The 19,391-nt window shown below is 47.7% G+C and overlaps 2 protein-coding genes across 3 annotated transcripts; one reads left to right on the top strand and one right to left on the bottom strand.

Moving 5' to 3' along the window:
• The first annotated feature begins 313 nt into the window (after nt 1–313).
• OTUD3 (OTU deubiquitinase 3) lies at nt 314–12,225 on the top strand. Of its 2 annotated transcripts, XM_075278848.1 has the most exons (8): nt 314–585; nt 2,246–2,394; nt 2,809–2,921; nt 3,937–4,059; nt 8,074–8,190; nt 8,554–8,650; nt 9,176–9,381; nt 11,093–12,225. In XM_075278848.1, the coding sequence occupies exons 1-8, from the start codon at nt 383–385 to the stop codon at nt 11,264–11,266; spliced, it is 1,182 nt and encodes a 393-aa protein (XP_075134949.1). In that variant the 5' UTR covers nt 314–382; the 3' UTR covers nt 11,267–12,225. The 2 variants fall into 2 exon arrangements, with proteins under 2 accessions (XP_075134949.1, XP_075134950.1); XM_075278849.1 differs by lacking the exon at nt 3,937–4,059.
• Nucleotides 12,226–14,055: 1,830 nt separating this feature from the next.
• Nucleotides 14,056–18,671, bottom strand: LOC142210118 (acidic phospholipase A2 Cc1-PLA2-like). Its single transcript, XM_075279144.1, has 4 exons — nt 18,638–18,671; nt 17,613–17,760; nt 14,424–14,530; nt 14,056–14,213 (listed from the first exon to the last, which is right to left on the bottom strand). The coding sequence occupies exons 1-4, from the start codon at nt 18,669–18,671 to the stop codon at nt 14,056–14,058; spliced, it is 447 nt and encodes a 148-aa protein (XP_075135245.1).
• Between the last annotated feature and the right edge of the window lie 720 nt (nt 18,672–19,391).

Raw genomic sequence — 19,391 nt, 5'->3', positions numbered from 1 at the left:
ATTACTTATCCTGTACTGATCCTGAGTTACATTCTGTATTATACTCCAGAGCTGCGCTCCCTATTCTGCTTGTTCAGTATCTGTCTACCTGCTGGATATAGTGTACAGAAGACTGTATAGTATGTACTCTAGAGACTTCCTGTGAGTACTTCTGTCCTATACTGGTCCCTATGTGACACGTCCGCTATATATGATGTTATTGGTCCTTTAGGTGCAGTCTGGAGGACCGGCCAGTGAGGAGAGCGGGACGTGTGGGCGTGTCTTTATCACTTTCTCCTCTCTATGGTGCTCGCCGTATCACGTGGTCCGTTAATGCCGGAAGTATCTGTCTCCGTTGCTGCCGCTTCGGCTCCCGGTTCACTGAGGTCGACACGTTGGTGTCATGTCCAGGAAGCAAGGAGTCCGCTCCCGGCCGGGGAAGAAAGCCGACATAGAGCGGAAGAGGGATGAGAGGGCTGCGCGGAGAGCTCTGGCTAAAGAGCGGCGGAACCGGGCCGGAGATGCCGGGGACTCTGACGAGTTCGTCAGTTTCGCGAACCAACTACAAGTGCTGGGACTGCGGCTGCGTGAAGTGCCGGGAGACGGGTGAGGAGCGGGTGCGGGGCAGTGTCTGACATAATACTACTCCCGCCGCCATCTTGGTACTCTCATTGTCAAAACCACGTCAGGGACTGACAGCTGTCCTGTGGGGGCTCTATGGGGGGGTCTAGGGCGTCTCTCAGACCTCCCCCCTGCCCATAAGCTTACCAGTGACCCAAACCTCCCCAGGGTCTATGGACTGTCAGAGGGGTGAGATCTGTGGTGTAACTCCCCCCCCCCCCCATTCCATTTGGTTCTGCCCATTACAAGGCTCCTCTGCACCCTCACAGTTCTGTGCCCCATTAGTGGCCCCTCACATGGTATCTCCTCACTATATCTCCCCCCCCCCATAATGCCATCCATATTTTAATGCCCCCCTTCCCCCGTAACCTCTCCCCATTACCTTGGCCAGAGTTGTCTAGGAATTGGACGAATCCCAGAGGAGACTGAGGATGGTGTAATAAAAGAACTGCCCCAGCGCACACCGTGCCGTCACCACTGGAGATCCTGCACAAGGTGCACTGCAATCATGTGCAGTGCAAGACGCCCAGAGACAAAGGCACAGTGTGGCGATGGCAGGGGACAAGTGAATTTTTTCTTTTTTTTTCTTTTAATGTAGATTGTGAGCCATATATAGGGATATACATATAGGGATCACAATGTACATTTCTCCCTATCAGTATGTCGTTATACAGTAGAATGGGAGGAAATCCATACAAACACGGAGAGAACATACAAACTCCTTGCAGATGTTGTTCCTGACGGGATTTGAACCCAGGACTCCAGCGCTGCAAGGCTAACGACTGAGCCACCGTGTTGTCCCTAATTTTAATTTTTTTTTCTTTTATGTTACATCTTCTGAGTTTGTTCAATTCCTAGACATTGAACAATTACAAAAAATACCTCTCTACTTTGTCCCTGAGTCCTCTCCAGCAGTTGGCGGTTCGATAACGGCAGGTACAATGTAGTGACGTCACTACATCGCCACTGCCTGGGGCAGAGACATGAGCTGATGAAGGGTGAGACGCGGAGGGATGCTTTACCATTGTATTGAGCTCATCTGTGTGCAGAGAACACTGGCACTTATTATCTCTTGCCTTGGACAGCACCCAAAATCCAGGAGTGTCTAGCTGAATCCACAACGATTGAGATTGGAATGATTGGGTGTGTAGTAACACCTAGAACCTCAGGTCTGGATGTCTCCATAGTATCCTAGTGACAGCAAGAACCTCAGGTCCATGTTGCTGCGCTCATAGTATCCTGGAGACACCTAGAACCTCAGGTCTGGATCTCTCCATGTTACTGCGTTCATAGTATCCTGGAGACACCTAGAACCTCAGGTCTGGATCTCTCCATGTTACTGCGTTCATAGTATCCTGGAGACACCTAGAACCTCAGGTCTGGATCTCTCTATCTTGCTGCGCTCATAGTATCCTTGAGACACCTAGAACTTTCAGCTATTACTATTTATCTTCAAAGTAATCTCTAGAACAGGAGCCCCCCACCTATGGCCCTCCAGATACTGTTATACTACAACTCCCAGCATGTTCTCTTCACCTCCATGGGCATTCCTAGAACAAGAGCAAGTAGACCGTGCTGGAGGTTTCCTAACCCTGCTCTAGAACGTTTGCCCTAATCCTTTCTTTCTTCCATCTTCTCTCTGTAGTAATTGTTTGTTCCGGGCTCTTGGGGATCAGATGGAAGGACATTCCCGGAATCACTTGACTCACCGGCAGGAGACTGTGGATTACATGGTGAAGCATCGGGACGATTTTGAGCCCTTTGTAGAGGATGATGTTCCGTTTGATAGACATGGTGAGAGCCGAGAGCCTTGCGGCTGAATATTGGGGTTGTTCTAATTCCTCCTTCTGCAATTTCTCTGCAACCCTCTGCCTCCTCCACCTTCTTGATGCCTTCTGCCACCTCCTCTTCATTATCTTCTCTTTTGATGTCCTTCTGTCGCCTCCTCCTCTTGTTCTTCTTTTTTGGTGGCCCTCCATTACTCCCACCACCTCCTTTCTCTGCATTCCTCTGCCATCTCCTCTACTTCTTCTTCCTCAGCACCCCCTCGCCTTCCTTTCTTCTTTCTCATGGCCCTTTCTGCTTTCTTACTGCACACTTTTTACTTCCTCGCTCCTTTTCCTTCTCCTCTTCCTTACTGTCTGCCTTCTCCTCGTATTCTTTCACATTACTTTGGCCTCACACTCTTTCTTCTTCCTTTCCTTCCAGTTGAGAACCTAGCACAGCCCGGAACCTTCGCCGGTAACGATGCGATCGTGGCCTTTGCGCGGAATAACCAAGTGAATGTAGTGATTCACCAGCTAAATAATCCCCTGTGGCAGGTAATACTTCTCTTCTTTGTTAAAGGGATCCTATCGTTAAAACTCAATTTTTTGTCCCTAACACGTGCGAATAGCCTTAAGAAAGGCTATTCTTCTCCCACCTTTAGATATTTTCTCCGCGCCGCCGTTCGGTAGAAATTCTGGTTTTCGTTGGTATGCAAATGAGTTCTCTTGCAGCACTGGGGGCGGTCCTCAGCGCTCAAACAGCACTGGGGCGTCCCCAATGCTGCGAGAGAACTCTCCAGCGCCGCCTCCATCTTCTTCAGGAACAGCCTCTTCACATGTCTTCTTCCGGCATTGGCTTTAAACTTGTAGGTTTCGGGCAGCTGACTGCGCAAGCCTGCCATTCACAAGTAAATGGCTACTTACATTACCGTGTAAGTGGCCATTTACTTTGCCCTAGGCCTAGAAGTTTGAAGCCAGCACCGGAAGAAGACTTAAAGAGAGCCCGTTCCTGAAGAAGATGCAGGCGGCACTGGAGTGAATTCTCTCGCAGCATTGGGGACGCCCCCAATGCTGCGAGAGAACTCATTTGCATACAGACGAAAATCGGGATTTATACCAAACGGCGGAGCAGAGAAGACATCTAAAGGTAGGAGAAGAATAGTCTTTCTTAAGGCTATTCCTACATGTTAGGGAGAAAAAAAAAGTTTTAATTATAGGATCCCTTTAAGAATGGAGCGTTGTAATGGCATTCATGTTGGTTTCAACCCAGCTTTCCTGAAAGTGTATAAGAGGGAAGAGGCAGAATAGAATTTGTAAGTACCTGACAGCCGGCTGCCCCCAGTTGTTTTATTAATAGAGGTGACGTTATGGCACTGGATCGCTCCAGGCAGGAGCTGGTTAATGGCGGCGCATTAAGTGACTGGTGCGGTTTGCGCTTCCGTCAGGTAGTTGGCACGTCTCTAGACTCTTTGCCTTGCAGAATGTTCTGCCAAGACAAACAAACATAAGGATTATGAGGGAAGTGGCAGGTGCCCGTGTTCAGAGGACTCTCTGCTCTCTCTCCTCACAGATCAGAGGCTCCGACAAGGCCAACGCCCGGGAGCTGCACATCGCCTATCGCTACGGAGAACACTATGACAGTGTCCGCTCTGTCCATGACAACACGGAGGCTCCTGCCCACCTGCAGACACAGGTGACTGACACAACAAGAATCGTTACATCACCAGAGCCAACATATGATGCAGAATCAGGTGTATCCAAACCCCCTCCCAATTGTGACCTTTCATATCCTTCACCTACTCTCTTACCATATGTATTGCAGCACTGCTTTATTTGTGACCTCTACATTTGCCTATCCTGAGCTCCTGGTTCATGAATAGAATACCAGAATGACAGTAAAGACTAACGCGTTATAAACAAACCCATACTAAAGAGAGCAGGAGTGCTGTAGATTTATATACCATTCAGGGTCTTTTGGGCAGTTTAATGGCTTCTATTTTTCTCAGTCATCAGGGCAGACTCCTTTAACCCCTTCCCGAAGTCCACCATACTAGTATGGCGGCCGCTCGGGAGTCGGGCGGCCACTATGGCTGCCCGGTGTCTGCTGTTTTTTATACAGCCGACACCATGCGCTAATGCCTGCAATCGGTGCCCGGGCACTGATCAATGGCATTAACCCCTCTGGCACCTTGGTCAAAGCTGAGCGAGACGCCATTTTCCTGGTGATTGCAAGCACCTGGAGCAAGCTCTGAGGCCGGCGTCCTGTTTCTACGACAGCCAGGAGCCTTGTGAAGGCTCCCTGGCCTGTCATTCTATACTTTCTATTGCAGGCTGCTCTATATAGCCTGCAACAGAAATGCCGGATTTTTGCAATGCATTAGTATTGTAATACATTGCATTGTAATTACATTGCATCATTGATCTGGGGTTCAAGACCTCCAGGGAGTCTAATAAATGCAAAAAAATAAATAAAAATCACCCCCTTTCCCTAGAACACATATAAAAGTACTTAAATACTGTGAAATACCTACATGTTTGGTATCCCTGTGTCCAAAAACACCTGCTCTACAAATTTATTAAAATATTTTACCCGTATGGTAAACGCCGTAGTGGGGGGAAAAAAGTTAAAAGTGCCAATCCGCCGTTTTTTCACTGTTTTGCCTCTGATAAAAATTTGAATTAAATGTGATCAAAGCAAAAAGCAATTCCCCAAAATGGTAGAACTAAATAGTACACCCGGCCCTGCAAAAATAGACCCCCTACACATCCTCGTACACAGAAGTATAAAAAAGTTACGGGTGTCAGAATATAGTGACTTTTAGAAAAAAAAAAATTGGCACAGTTTTGGATTTTTGTTAAGGGGTTAAAATGTAAATAAAACCATAAAAATTTGGTATCCCCAGAATCGTACCGAAACACAGAATACAGGGGACATGTCATTTTGGCTGCGCAGTGAACGCCGTAAAACCGAAGCCCATAAAGTCGCACAAATGCATTTTTTCTTCATATCCCCCCCCCCATTCTGAATTTTTTTTCCAGCTTCCCAGTACATTGTACAGAATCCTATTAATATTATAAATGTGAAAGTTTGTGAGTTTGGATGTTTGTGTCTTTGACTTTTCGGATGTTTGTTAGTCAATCACGCAAAACCCGCTTGACCGATTTGGCTGAAATTTTCCACAAACATAGTTAATACACCCCATTGCGCAATAGGCTACTTTTCGTCACAATAGCGCACATACGTTTTTCCCAGGACCCCCACAAACCCCAAACTCACATCACTATCTCTGCAATCTCACACACTTTGGACCCCGATTTGGCTGAAATTTTCCACAAACATAGTCCCTACACTCGATTGCGCAATAGGCTACTTTTTGTCACAGTAGCGCACATACGTTTTTCCCAGGACCCTTTCAATGTTCGGATGTTTGGTGGTCAATCACGCAAAAACCGCTCCACCGATTTGGCTGAAATTTTCCACAAACATAGTCCCTACACTCGATTGCGCAATAGGTTACTTTTCGTCACAATAGCGCACATACGTTTTTCCCAGGACCCTTTGGATGTTCGGATCTTTGGCGGTCAATCACGCAAAAACCGCTCCACCGATTTGGCTGAAATTTTCCACAAACATAGTCCCTACACTCGATTGCGCAATAGGCTACTTTTTGTCACAATAGCGCACATACGTTTTTCCCAGGACCCCCACAAAACCCAAACTCACATCACTATCTCTGCAATCTCACACACTTTGGACCATAGCAAGCCACAAAATTCATATTACCCTCTACAGCAGAGGTCAGCAACCCCTGGCACATGTGCCAAGAGTGGCACTCCTGCCATATTTCACTGGCATGCCAGCAGCACAGGACCTGCAAGAGTTAAATAAAAGTCTCTGCTAGAGCTGAGGCATAAGGACACTCCCCTGTGAGAGGTGTGCAGGAAACCCAGGGGTGGAGCTTAGTCGCTCAAGTCTCTGCCTGCTATAGTGATAGCTCCTGCCATCTGCAGCCTGCAAACCTTCCCGAGGAGGAGAGGAAGCTGCCAGCAAACTGAAAGTAAGAAACACACAGCTCCCTTCCTTTACTTCCTATTCTCATTATTGTCAGCTATTTGGGGTTATTAGTTTAGTGTTAGTAACTCCATGTACCTCACATTAATAGGAATAACCCCCATCATGTCCCTCATATTAACCCCTGTGTGCCCCATATAAAGGTTACTAATATGTGAGACATATGGAGGTACTAATAACAGACCTCAGTAATGAAGATACTTAATTATTACCTCCAAGTCTCTCACATATCAGTAACTAGAGATGAGCGAGTACTGTTGGGATCAGCCGATCTGAACAGCACGCTCCATAGAAATGAATGGATGCACCTGGTACTTCCGCTTGGACGTAGCCGGTGTGCTTAACCCCCCGCGTGCCGGCTACGTCCATTCATTTCTATGCGAGCGTGCTGTTCGGATCGGCTGATCCCAACAGTACTCGCTCATCTCTATCAGTAACTCTTACACTGGGGTTAATGTGAGGGACATGATGGGGTTAATTGCTATTAATAAGAGGCGCATGGAGTTACTAAACTGTCATGCACAGGGCCAGACTTTATGTTGCTTACTCAAGAGTATCCTGTGCCCAAAACTTACATGTACTGGCGGAAAATAACAAATCATACAATGTCGTATATCGAAGTATATTCACCTGAAATACCTCTGTCCCAAAGTCACTATGTACAGTTTATACCAACACCGTATAGCGGCTGAAATACAAATTACATTCAACACAAAAGTCTCATGTGCTCTCAGAATTACAGCAACAACAAGATACACAGTTACATTTTATATCCCATACCTTATACACAGTACGAAAACCTTACCCACGCCTGTATATACCCACTGCTACAATCACCGCAGACGAAGTCGCGGGTACCAGCTAGTAATTAATAGTACTACCATGAAGAACAATTTGTATCAGAAACATTAAGACCTCATATTGCTCTGAGAGCGGAAAAATAAAAAAGTTATGTGGTTTGGAAAGTGGGGGAAGTCAAAGACAAAAATTGAAAAATGCTCTCTGCGGGAAGGGGTTAAAGAGGACCTTTTCATGTCCTCAGTCACATGCGGCTTTATATAACACAAGAAAGTAGTCAGTGTACTGAATTGAGCGCACTATTGGCTTTCTGGTTATGTGCCCCGGGACTGGAGATATCGGTGCCGTTAATTTCAGCACCGATATCTCCCCGCTGTCAGAAGAGCGTTCCTCATAGTTCAATGTCATTGCTGGGCTGTAAGGTATGTCCCCCCGGACAGTACAAGGCTATGTTAGCGTACAGGGTGACACTAGGGTATGAGGAACACCCTTCTGACAGTGGGGAGATGTCGGTGCTGAAATTAACAGCACTGATATCTCCAGCACCGGGGCACATATAGGGAAAGCTATGGCTTTCTAGCTGTATTTAAAACCGCACATGAAAGGTCCTCTGGTTACATATGAGCACCCACAAAACCAATCCTCACCCCATGAACCTCTGTGATGGTTGATGGCGCTGAGAGGGGTCACTTGCTTGATTCCATCATGTCATGGTGTGATGTATGGAAAGAGTTTTCAGTCGCTTCCCGAGTCGTCACACCTCCACCAACCAAAGCAGCAATACGAGAGCATTCTCCCATCTTCTCACCCTCGCTTCTTGTTTACATCCGTTTTCAGATGCTTTCCAAAGACGTCTCCAACCGGAAAGGTAAAACGAAGTCTAATGTATTGGATGAGCAACCTGACCTGCAAGAGGACGCGGTGCAGAAAGTGCGGAACGCCACCGGCTGTGCGGTAAGATTGTGCCATACACTGTCCATTGTACTGAACTGCTAAAACCCAGAATGGAAGTATTAATACCTAGACAGAGAAGAACGGTGCTGTGATACAGAAGGTATCATCTGAGAGGTTGTTTTGGTGGAGGGGGCTTCATTTGGGAACTATATCATGGAAGATGTGTTGTTATGGCTGCCGTGAACTTGTCCCAGACAAAACAAGCCCTTACATAGCTATGCACATGGAAGTATAAAAAGATATGGTATCTGGAAGGCAGGAAGGAAAGATTAAAATGCAAGAACAGAATAAGGGGTGTCGGGAAAGGGTTAAGTAGGCGGCCGCAACTTCTAACTCTTCCTCACACTGTATCTCTGTTTGTAGGACGTCAGCCTCATCCTGCAGAGCTTAGAGGCCGAGTGCTACAATATCGAGTCGACCATACAAGTTGTTCTCCAGATCGAGGAGCTCAAGCAAATCGGTGAGTGCGCCCCTTGTGGCAACCCGTAAAAGACGTGACGCGAAGCAGAACTTCAGTCATAGATGCTCAGGGAGCGTTCACACTACTGTCGGTGTCCGATGCTACTGTCCGCGCAAAATCTTGCGCGGACACTAGCTGTGTCCGTGACATTTTGCATTGATTTAAATGGACATCAGGTGCGTTCTTTTACTGTCCGTGCGTGTCCTTAACTGTCCGTTCACAAAGATGTCCGACTTTTTAAGCGGACAGAAAAAACACGACATTTAGGACATCTTTGTGAACGGACAGTTAAGGACACGCACGGACAGTAAAAGAACGCACCCGATGTCCATTTAAATCAATGTAAAATGTCACAGACACAGCTAGTGTCCGATGCTAATGTCCGCACAAGATTTTGAACAGGCAATAGCAGCGGACACTAGCTGTCGGACACCGACGGTTGTTACAGTGTGTCAGTCGAGGTGTCCACAGAGAATTCTCATCCCCCGGGTCATTGGGCCCTGACGTGTTTCTCTTGACTTGTAGGTGACGGTGATGCAGACTGTACAGCGGAGGGAAGTGACTGCTCCTACTCCTCAGCAACCTGGGAGCCAAGTGACTGCGAAGGACGAGACCCCCAGAGAAGACCCCAGACTCCGCCGCAGGAGTGTGTGGAGCACAGGAAGCAGAGCCGGCAGTCCAGGCCTGCGGAGAACACACAGGAGCAGAACAAGAAAAACAGCGGCCAGAAGGTAAAGGAGGGATTTGGATCTATCTAATGTGGAGCAGGGGGATTGCTTGGTCCAGTGATCTAATGGTCCACCATGGAGGAGGAATCTGAGACTCAAGTCTGTTATTTCATCTGTGTGAACATAGACCAAGTGTGCAGGCTGAGGCTCCGTTCCAATAATTATGGAGCAGGTTCTATCCGGCTCTGAAAGCAGAATGGACACTCCTGTGAAATCAGTGGAGCGCGGAAGGTTCTTGGAGGACATCCAAGTGCTTTCTATTAAAAAAAGAAAAAAATCATAACCTACTTGACTCTGTTGTGTGCATGAGCCCTAATAGTGACCTTATCTGCCACCATAATTGTCCTCATGGGTCAATACCCAGCTTTCCCAGGATCCAGGATAGAAAAACCAGCTTGTTGTGAATGTGTACAATTGTTAGTTTCACCTCTACACCATATAACATGACTGCCCTTGAAGTCAATGGGGAGGAGAATTCGGTGCAGAAAAAACTGCTGCGTGAACAGACCCCTAAGGAGCTTGTTTAAAGGTATTCCCATCTTAAAGGGATCCTATCATTGGATTCCCTTTTTTTCTGACTATCACGTAGGAATAGCTTTAAGAAAGGCTATTCTTCTCCTTCCTTTAGATGTCTTCTCCGCGCCACCATTCAGTAGAAATATGGGTTTTCTTCGGTATGCAAATGAGTTCTCTCGCAGCACTGGGGGCGTCCCCAATGCTGCAAGAGAAATCTCCAGCGCTGCCTCCATCTTCTTCAGGAACGCCCTCTCCCTGGGTCTTCTTCTGGCGCTGGTTTCAATCTTCTAGGCTTCGGGCAGAGTCCAACTGCGCATGGCCACAAGAAAATGGCCGCTTATAAAGCTTACTGCGTAAGCGGCCACAAGAAAATGGCCACTTACACCAGCTTAGTGTAAGTGGCCATTTTCTTGTGGCCACCGGCATGCGCAGTCGGCTCTGCCCGAGGCCTAGAAGATTGAATCCCAGGATTTAAACATAGGCCACAAGAAAATGGCCGCTTACACAGTATTGTAAGCGGCCATTTTCTTGTGGCCGACAGACATGCACAGTCGGCTGCCCGAGGCCTAGAAGTTTGAACCCAGCGCTGGAAGAAGACTCAAAGAGAGCCCGTTCCTGAAGAAGACGTTGCTGGAGAGTTCTCTCGCACTGAAGAAAACCTGGATTTCTACCGAACGGCGGTGCGGAGAAGACATCTAAAGGTCGGAGAAGAATAGCCTTTCTTAAGGCTATACCTACGTGTTAGTCAGGAAAAGAGGGTGTCCAATGATAGGATCCTTTTAAGATGTTATCTCTTACCTTTTGGATAGGTAATAATTTGCTGGTCAGGTCTGACCCCTGAGACCCCCACTAACCCGGAGAATGGGGGAATGTTCTCCTGCTCCATTCATTTCAACGGGCATGCAAGTGATGGACGAAACACAGAAACCGCCGTATTCACAGAGGGAGACCGTGCTCCTCTGTTCTCCCACGGATTGGACCCTCACTGATCTGAAAGTTATCCCAATACACCTTTAGGTACTTAAGAAATTAGAGCTGTTTTTAGTCTATGTTCACACCCATTTGGATTTGCAGGCAGTGCGGTACAGGATTAGCAGTGTGGATGGGATTGACCTGCGGGGCGAGTTTTGGGTTTTTTTCGCAGTGGCCTCAGCGCACCATTTCCTCATTTAACTCTTTCCCTTCTTCCCATTTCCAGATCAGCAATAAGCAGAGGAAGGAGCAGCAGCGGCTGGAGAAGAAGAAACGCCAGGAGGAGAGACACCGGCAGAAGGTGCAGGAGCAGCGGAGCAATAACATGGACAATAACCGTCAGGAGGAGGACGCCTCGGGCGTCACTGTAGTCAAGGCGCTCTCCACCCTCAACATCTGACGCGCTCCCCTCCTTTTCACCCTATGAGCTGCTTCCACGTCTCCATCCAAGACTGTTCTCCTCCCCTCCCCTGTGGTGCCTTGTCCCTGCCCACCAGATGTCGAGGGGGATCGCACCAAATCCGGTTACCTAGAGTAATGGTTAGACTGTGCGGGACTACAAATCCCAGCAGATGGTGCAGGCCTAATTGCCTGACTGTAGGGGGAGCTGAGGAGTTGGGGGTTGGATACATTTTTACTTAAACGGGTAAATCTATGGTTTACCGATCTATGCAAACCTTCCTCTTAAAGGGACAGTACACCCATTGTCTGTTCTGTAGAACTCAATGGGGGAAATCTACTAATCCACGTATGAGAGTATTATGTGACGTATCTTTGGCGCACGGCCTTTGTTCTTTCTGCGCCCCACACGTCACTTTTTACAAAAATAGGGGGTTGTTTCGGCCTAAAAATTTACTATAACAGAACACCAGTCTTCAGAAAACCTTTCCCAACCACAAAACACATTGACGCATTTTTCATGCCTTATACGCCATATTTTGGGGATAAAATAATTGTGAATTTTTGGGATTTTTCACTAAAAGTGGGCGGAGCCAGATTTATAACGGTTATAGCTGAAATCTGGGCCAGCCCCTGTCTGGTGCAGACATCAATCCTGGGAGCTCCTGAGATGCACCAGATACGCCAGACCAAAGCCGTTTAACCATTCGGGCGCATCAGTGGGCGCCGGTCTTAGTAAATCGGCCCCGCAGACCTTAAATTGAACCCTTGATATTTCACATCTAGGAGTAACATCTCGCACTGATGTGCTCCGGTCACCTCCAGAGCTGCAGCCGCAAACACCCTGCAGGTTCTCCGTGGTGGCGTTTTTTTCATAAAATCAGCACTTTATAAATTGTACATTCTGCATTTCTTTATTTAAATAGACGATAATTATTTCCGATACCTGTTGTATAGAAACGTGACAAACGAGAAATAAAAAGAGATTTCATTTTCAGAGAAATAGTTGATGGTTTTATTCCAATCCGTAATTCTTTAATTAAGAGATCGGGATCATTGGGGGTGACACTGAGGTCTCTGCCCACAAGAGCAGCCAGAGGGACACACGTCAGAAGTCTTAAAGGGATTGATGTAGGTACTGGGGAGTTGCTGTATATGCAGGTAAGCTCTAAGGCCGGGTTCACGCGGGGGATTTTGGTCTGGAACCTGAGGCGGAGGTTGCCTCGGGATCCGGTCCAAGATATGAGTAGCACTGGCATCCTGTCGTGCACCCTGCTCCGGATTAGGCCCAAATGAATGAGCCTAGTCGGGAGGAGGGAGTGTCTTCAGGCGGATGTTGCGAGGCGACTCCGCCTGAAGAATGAGCATGTCTGTTCTTTTTTCCGGGAGCCAGAACTGACCGCTTTCCATTGACATCAATGGGGGCTGTCTTTTTGGTCAGGATTTTGAGGCCATATCTGCCTCAACATCCTGACCAAATACCCCGTCAGTCAGTCAAGTCAGTCTCCTGACTTGTCTCTTATAGGAAATACATTCCCACTCTGCATTGTGCTGTTCCTCTGTTATTACGCCTAAAAACGTGTATACATTGTCCTCACCCAAGAGGTGCGGCCCTGCGCAGTCTACCCGCACTGACTGGACAGACTCGGCCTGCCTATGGACGTACCTCAAACCGATAAAACACAATTGTCAATTTTATTCCTACATTTCTAGTAGGAGTAACAGAGGAACAATAAAGCAACACAGAGAGCTAAAACAGGTGACTGGTCCTGTTTAAGGGTATAGCGCCCCCCTCACATATACGGCATGCTGTGGACGTCACCCTTTCCAATGCAGCAGGTCCATAAATATCCACAGCACGTACAGTAGAGCTTGAAAGTTTGTGAACCCTTCAGAATTTGACCTAAATCCTCAGATTTACTGCACCGAGAGAAGTCAAAGTCGATCCAGAGAACCGAATCAAACGGGTCCGAAATATTAGACTCGGACATTAATTTCTCTAATATCCCATAGGTGAGGGTGGTGAAAGTAAGTGAACCTTTACTCTCCGTATCTGGTCATTCCCCCTTGGCCGGCCATAATGGTATCTAGATATTTTCAGTCATTTTTTTTTTCATAAAATATGAATATGCGGGATGACCCCGTCTTGTTACGAGCCGATTCGCCCATCTCTACTTGCTTGATTTGGTTCTCTTTTTGGAGATAGGTCAAAATTTCTGCAAAAATATATAAAATTTTGAAGCTTTCACAAATTTTCGACCTCCATGGCATGTACCATATGGATGTATTCTACAGGGGTGAATACTCCCGGATGTATGGGAAGGGGGGGGGGTGTCTTGTTCTACAGTACCAGGGGCATCTATTGTAACTACCACCGCATTACAGTGATGAATAATACACCATTGTTATTGTCACTTGTTAAAAAAAAAAAAAAAAAAAGTTTGTTTATGCAAATGAGGCAATTGGTGCACTGGGGGCGGGGTCTTCAGCCTGTGAGCACTGCTCTTGCTGCTCAAGTAGGATGGGTGATGTCATAGCAGTGGGAGTAACAACTCTCACTGCACAGGGAGGGGTAGACAGAAAATGGTAGCACCCTGAGAGGCAAGAGCAGTGCTCCAGAGAGCTAAAGCCCCGCCCCCAGTGCACCAACTACCTCATTTAGATAAGACTTCAAAGTTGTTTTTCTCCAAATCTATGAAAGTGACCACAAAGGTAAGATGTGCTCTGTAACACGGTGGTGGCAGACCGCTTTACTTGTATGGGGTGCCGATTGTCAGGGTCCGAGTGGCCTCAGATGTAACATATTGGGTCTGTCCCGTAACAGTTCTCCCTTGATGGGTTATGTTGGTACTCTTCGTTATAATATCTGTCCTGTTCGGCGAAGCAGAGGGCGGCCGCCCGGTCACATTCACAGCACTGCCTCGCGCATCCTTTAAGATTGGCATCATCTGTGTTGGAGAGAATGTAATTACTATACAAGTTCTTGGACGGCAGAGCTAACAATTAAATGACATTTCATGGATGTATCTATGTTCTATCCTGTAGGATTCTACTTGTAACTCTCTTCACCCTGTGCTTCCTGGTTCATGAATAGAATGTAAGAATCTACAGTGCAAACTGACACAGAGTGCAATATGTATACTGCTCCATTGTATTACCGCATATAACGGTTCCATTGGTGAGGGTAAATAAATAAAACTGCTTGAACGGGGAGCAGCTTGGCGAGGACAAGGCACCATAACAGCAGTCGTGTATCTGACAGCACCTGCAAGGAAGAGTGAACATCATTGATAGAGAGTAACAAAACTTTGATGCAAATACAATCCTGTCACCCATGTATTTAAGGGCGGGTTCGCACCTGCGCCCGGTCTCCACTTTGCGGGTTTCAGTCTTCTGCCCGAGAAACTGTACAGGAGACGGAAACCCGGCAGTCATTCTTCATACCCATTCACTTGTAGCTTTAAGGGCTAGCACACACGAGGGGCGGGATAGCGGATTTTGGCAACGAGAGGTAAAAAACCACCTGCCACGACTGCCCCCCCCAGAGTCGGCTCAAATGAATGGGTCGACTCCGGAGGTTGCTACCGCTCACGGAAAAAAGTAGCTACATAGACGACCATTGTGAGGGGGCGGATTATAACGTGGAATACGCGCCATAATCTGCCCCCCTCTGTGCCCGTGTGAACGGCCCCTTAGTGATGACGCTTAGTGTGCCATGTCACAACTGAGGCCCAATCACAAGCCTTAGCATTGACCCTGGTTGCATGACCCCGGCTCTGGTACTCTTCTGTGACGTTATCCACCAGAGGAGGAAGACACGAATTAATGGACGCCACGAGAAGGCCCAGAAGGTAACGAAAGATGAGTATTAGGCTGAGGCCCCACATTACGGAAATGCAGCTTTTTTTTGTTACAGATTTTGCTGAGGTTTTTTGATCCAAAGCCAGGAGTGGAAGAGGGAGAAGTATAAGAGATTCCTCTATATTTCACATTCCATTTGGATCCATACTTGGCTTTAGCTAAAAAAAAACGCAACAACATCTGCAACAAAAAAAGCTGCGTTTCCGCAACGTGGGGCCTCAGCCTAAATGTTTTTTTTTATTGTTGTCACCTCCCCTGGCCTTCAGCCTATTATACTTTGGGGTCTGAATCACCTTGTAAAGGCCTCTCCCAGCCTGATGTCTCTGGTATCTAGGTCTACCATGTGTGATACCGTGTGGTGAGCTGTGTATCTACAGTACAGTGGCGTAACTAGGAATGGCGGGGCCCCGTGGCAAACTTTTGACATGCCCCCCCCGACCGACACCGACGCAGAAGACCTCGACCGACCCCCTCCTACGCATTCCTGCGTGCTCTATTATGTCCCATAGTGGCCCCTTCACACAGTATTATACCCCATAGTGGCCCCTGCACACAGTATTATCCCCCATAGTGGCCCCTGAACACAGTATTACGTCCCATAGTGGCCCCTTCACACAGTATTATCCCCCATAGTGGCTCCTGCACACAGTATTATCCCCCATAGTGGCCCCTGAACACAGTATTATACCCCATAGTGGCCCCTGCACACAGTATTATGCCCCATAGTGGCCACTGCACACAGTATTATCCCCCATAGTGGTCCCTGCACACAGTATTATCCCCCATAGTGTCCCCTGCACACAGTATTATCCCCCATAGTGGTCCCTGCACACAGTATTATCCCCCATAGTGGTCCCTGCACACAGTATTATCCCCCATAGTGGTCCCTGCACACAGTATTAGGTCCCATAGTGGCCCCTGCACACAGTATTATCCCCCATAGTGGCCCTGCACACAGTATTATCCCCCATAGTGGCCCCTGCACACAGTATTATCCCCCATAGTGGCCCCTGCACACAGTATTATCCCCCATAGTGGCCCCTGCACACAGTATTATCCCCCATAGTGGCCCTGCACACAGTATTATCCCCCATAGTGGCCCTGCACACAGTATTATCCCCCATAGTGGCCCCTGCACACAGTATTAGGTCCCTTAGTGGCCCTTGCACACAGTATTATCCCCCATAGTGGCCCTGCACACAGTATTATCCCCCATAGTGGCCCTGCACACAGTATTATGCCCCATAGTGGCCCCTGCACACAGTATTATCCCCCATAGTGGCCCCTGCACACAGTATTATCCCCCATAGTGGCCCCTGCACACAGTATTATCCCCCATAGTGGCCCCTGCACACAGTATTATCCCCATAGTGGCCCCTGCACACAGTATTATGTCCCACTGTGGACACCCATAAACAATGATTATACTCTGGGGTCTTTTCAGACCCCAGAGTATAATAATCGGAGACCCGGGGGAATAAAAACATAAAAAACTACTGTTTCTTACCTGTCCCCGGCTCCTACGCTGTCTTCTCCGCTGCCGTCCTTCTTCTATGACGTCGAACGTCACATGACCCGGGACGCAGGTAAGTAACAGTGTTTTTTATGTTTCTTACCTCTCCTGGTCCGCCAATCATTATACTCGAGGGTCCGAAAAGACCCCCGAGTATAATGATAGCAGCGGTAGCGGCTGTCACCAGGCCCCTAATGTAGCCTCTGCTGCTATGGCGGTAGTTACGCCACTGCTACAGTCAGCCAAGCATGTGCTAACCATTCACGTATTCACTAGGTTTCGTGTATGGCCCCCTGCTCATTGTATTGCTTCCAGTTTTCTGAGGTAAATGACCCCATGTGATCCTCCGCTACCTCAGGCCTCGCTGAGAAAACTCTAAGATGTGGAGAAATATTTACAAAGTCAACATGGAGGTTTATCTGGTAACTTGATGCGAGCGAGCTTTGTAACCCAAGGCAAGCAGTATAAAACCTCCTATATAATGTACGTTACACATAGGGATGGGGTCTGGGGCAGCTATTGTCTCTGTTTTCAGCGCCAAGACTCTTGGCGCAAACCAAGGCCATGTAGACACTACTGTTATTTTATGTCCGTTGCTCTCGTCTGTTGGGCATCGGTCTGCCGAGCATCAAGGACGGTCCGTAGCTGCCGGGGATGTGACTGCCACATAATAAAGTGGTTTCGGAGAAGTGGTGAGCGCCATCAGCTTTGTCCTCAGTCATCAGCACCTTTTAGCTATGGTGTGCGTCATTGCGTGAACAGGGTTGTCAGACACCACTAGGCCCCCAGCCTGACAATATAACCGGGTTGTCAGACACCACTAAACTCTGTATGGCCTAACAGGTAGGAGACAGTGTCTGACAACCCAACTTCCGCGTTCCTCCGTTCTGTAAAGTTGATAGAATAAGATGATAAATCCAGACATACAGGGCGCCATATGTCACCGCCACCAACCATCAGCAATCATACTCACCAGTCAATTTCATCTAATGGCCGACCGTGACCACCAATTCCACAATAGCAGCCATAGAAAACGTAGGATGTCAGAGGAAACCTTTTAGTCATGTAATACACCATCATTCCAAACTGCATGACTCCAGCTTGTGTTCCTACCGCCATTACTAGACATGGAGAGAGACAGTAGGGTCAGTCCCGGAAGACTATGGATGAGTGATTAGTTTAGAGGACGCCTAGGAAAAGCTGGGTGACAACCACTCAGAGTGTATATTTGTTGTCACCCATCCTTCCCAGACTCGTGAGCTGAACTTGCAACCAGTTTTGCAGCAAATAACTTTAGATCTAATGGACTTTGTTTATTTTGACACTTTAGTGATCGGCCTGTCTTAGTTCTTTCGCAGCACTGGGGACGCCCCCGGTGCTGTTTGAGCACTGGGGCCCGCCCCCAGTGCTGCGAGAGAACTCATTTGCATACCAACGAAAACCAGGATTTATACTGAACGGCGGCCCAGAGAAGACATCTACACGTAGGAGAAGAATAGCTTTTCTTAAGGCTATTCCTACGTGTTAGGGACAAAAAATTGAGTTTTAATGTTAGGATCCCTTTAAGATTGTGAATGATCTTCACAAGGGAACACCACATTGGTCCTACTGCCAGGATTGTGGTCTGGTATAACATAATGTACAATAGCCGACCCCTCTAGTCTTCATTTCATGTACACTAACAGCTCGGCATTACATGGATTACATTGATGGTGAGGCCATTTCCCCAAAGTGTCCCAGGATCCGTTTTTCAGCAGGTCAACACGAGGCCGGATGTTACTTGTGTTACCGTGAGCAGCCTGCGTGGTCTAACCCTGACTCCATGGCCTACAGCGTCTCCAGACTTGTTTCCCATTGAACACAACTGGGACGCCATTGGTCGGCAATTGTATACGGACCTGCCCATAGCCAATTCATAAGATTTACCTGCCCTGGTACATTCAGTGTGGTATAACAAACCACCAATGCTAACATGCCAAAACGTGTGGCTGTACTTACAGATTCCCAGGAGGACAAGCAGGGAGGAGGCCATATTGTACCAGACAAAACCGCTCGTAAGACTTCTGTAGGAAAGAGATATAACCCAACGTGATGATGATGCACAGTGTTACCGAAGGCCATAGTAGTGTCACACCACGCATAGATATAAAAAAGTTACAAGTGCCACAATATGGCGACACATTTTTTCTATTTTTCAGTTTTTCATTCTTTAAAAGGTGTCAAAAAATTACAAATAATACACAGTCCAGTCATATTAATGTGACCACCGCCTACTTTTGACGTCAATGTTAAATAAGCAATGGCAGAAGGCATGTGTCATCCGCCATCTGGGTGCACTCATCATTGTGGAAGGCACGATGGATCACCACAAGTATGTATCTATCCTTGCCGACCATGTTCACCCCTACATGTGAATTGTTTTTCCTCAGGATGATGGCATCTACCAGCAGGACAATACTACGTGTCATAAAGCTCGCAGTGTACGTGCGTGGTTCGAGGAGCACCAGGATGAGTTTACCGTACTCCCTTGGACAGCAAATTCCCCGGACTAGAACCCAATGGAGAATCTGTGGGACCACCTCGATCGGGTCGTTCGTGCCATGGATGCTCAACTGGATGGCCACAGCACTGGAGTCAGCATGGCTCAACATCCCAGTGACCATCATCACAACATCCCCTCTCTTCCTGCACGTCTCATGGCGGTCCGCTCTGCCAAAGGTGGTTATTCTGGATTTTGACAGGTGGTCACATT

The sequence above is a fragment of the Leptodactylus fuscus genome, chromosome 6 (assembly GCF_031893055.1).
Source record: "Leptodactylus fuscus isolate aLepFus1 chromosome 6, aLepFus1.hap2, whole genome shotgun sequence".
Lineage (NCBI taxonomy): Eukaryota > Metazoa > Chordata > Amphibia > Anura > Leptodactylidae > Leptodactylus > Leptodactylus fuscus.
The sequence above is the reverse complement of the archived record's forward strand: the minus strand, read 5'-3'. Positions and strand labels throughout refer to the sequence as shown.

Bases quoted from the DNA above. Each gene is read 5' to 3' on its own strand.
- OTUD3 (XM_075278848.1), top strand. From the start codon at position 383: ATGTCCAGGAAGCAAGGAGTCCGCTCCCGGCCGGGGAAGAAAGCCGAC. The intron at 4,060-8,073 runs GTGACTGACACA...ATCCGTTTTCAG, and splicing joins CTGCCCACCTGCAGACACAG to ATGCTTTCCAAAGACGTCTC. The intron at 9,382-11,092 runs GTAAAGGAGGGA...TCCCATTTCCAG, and splicing joins AGAAAAACAGCGGCCAGAAG to ATCAGCAATAAGCAGAGGAA.
- LOC142210118 (XM_075279144.1), bottom strand. From the start codon at position 18,671: ATGGCCTCCTCCCTGCTTGTCCTCCTGGGAATCT. The intron at 17,761-18,637 runs GTAAGTACAGCC...CTCCATGTCTAG, and splicing joins GCTTGTCCTCCTGGGAATCT to TAATGGCGGTAGGAACACAA. The intron at 14,531-17,612 runs GTGAGTATGATT...TCTTCCTTGCAG, and splicing joins CCATTAGATGAAATTGACTG to GTGCTGTCAGATACACGACT.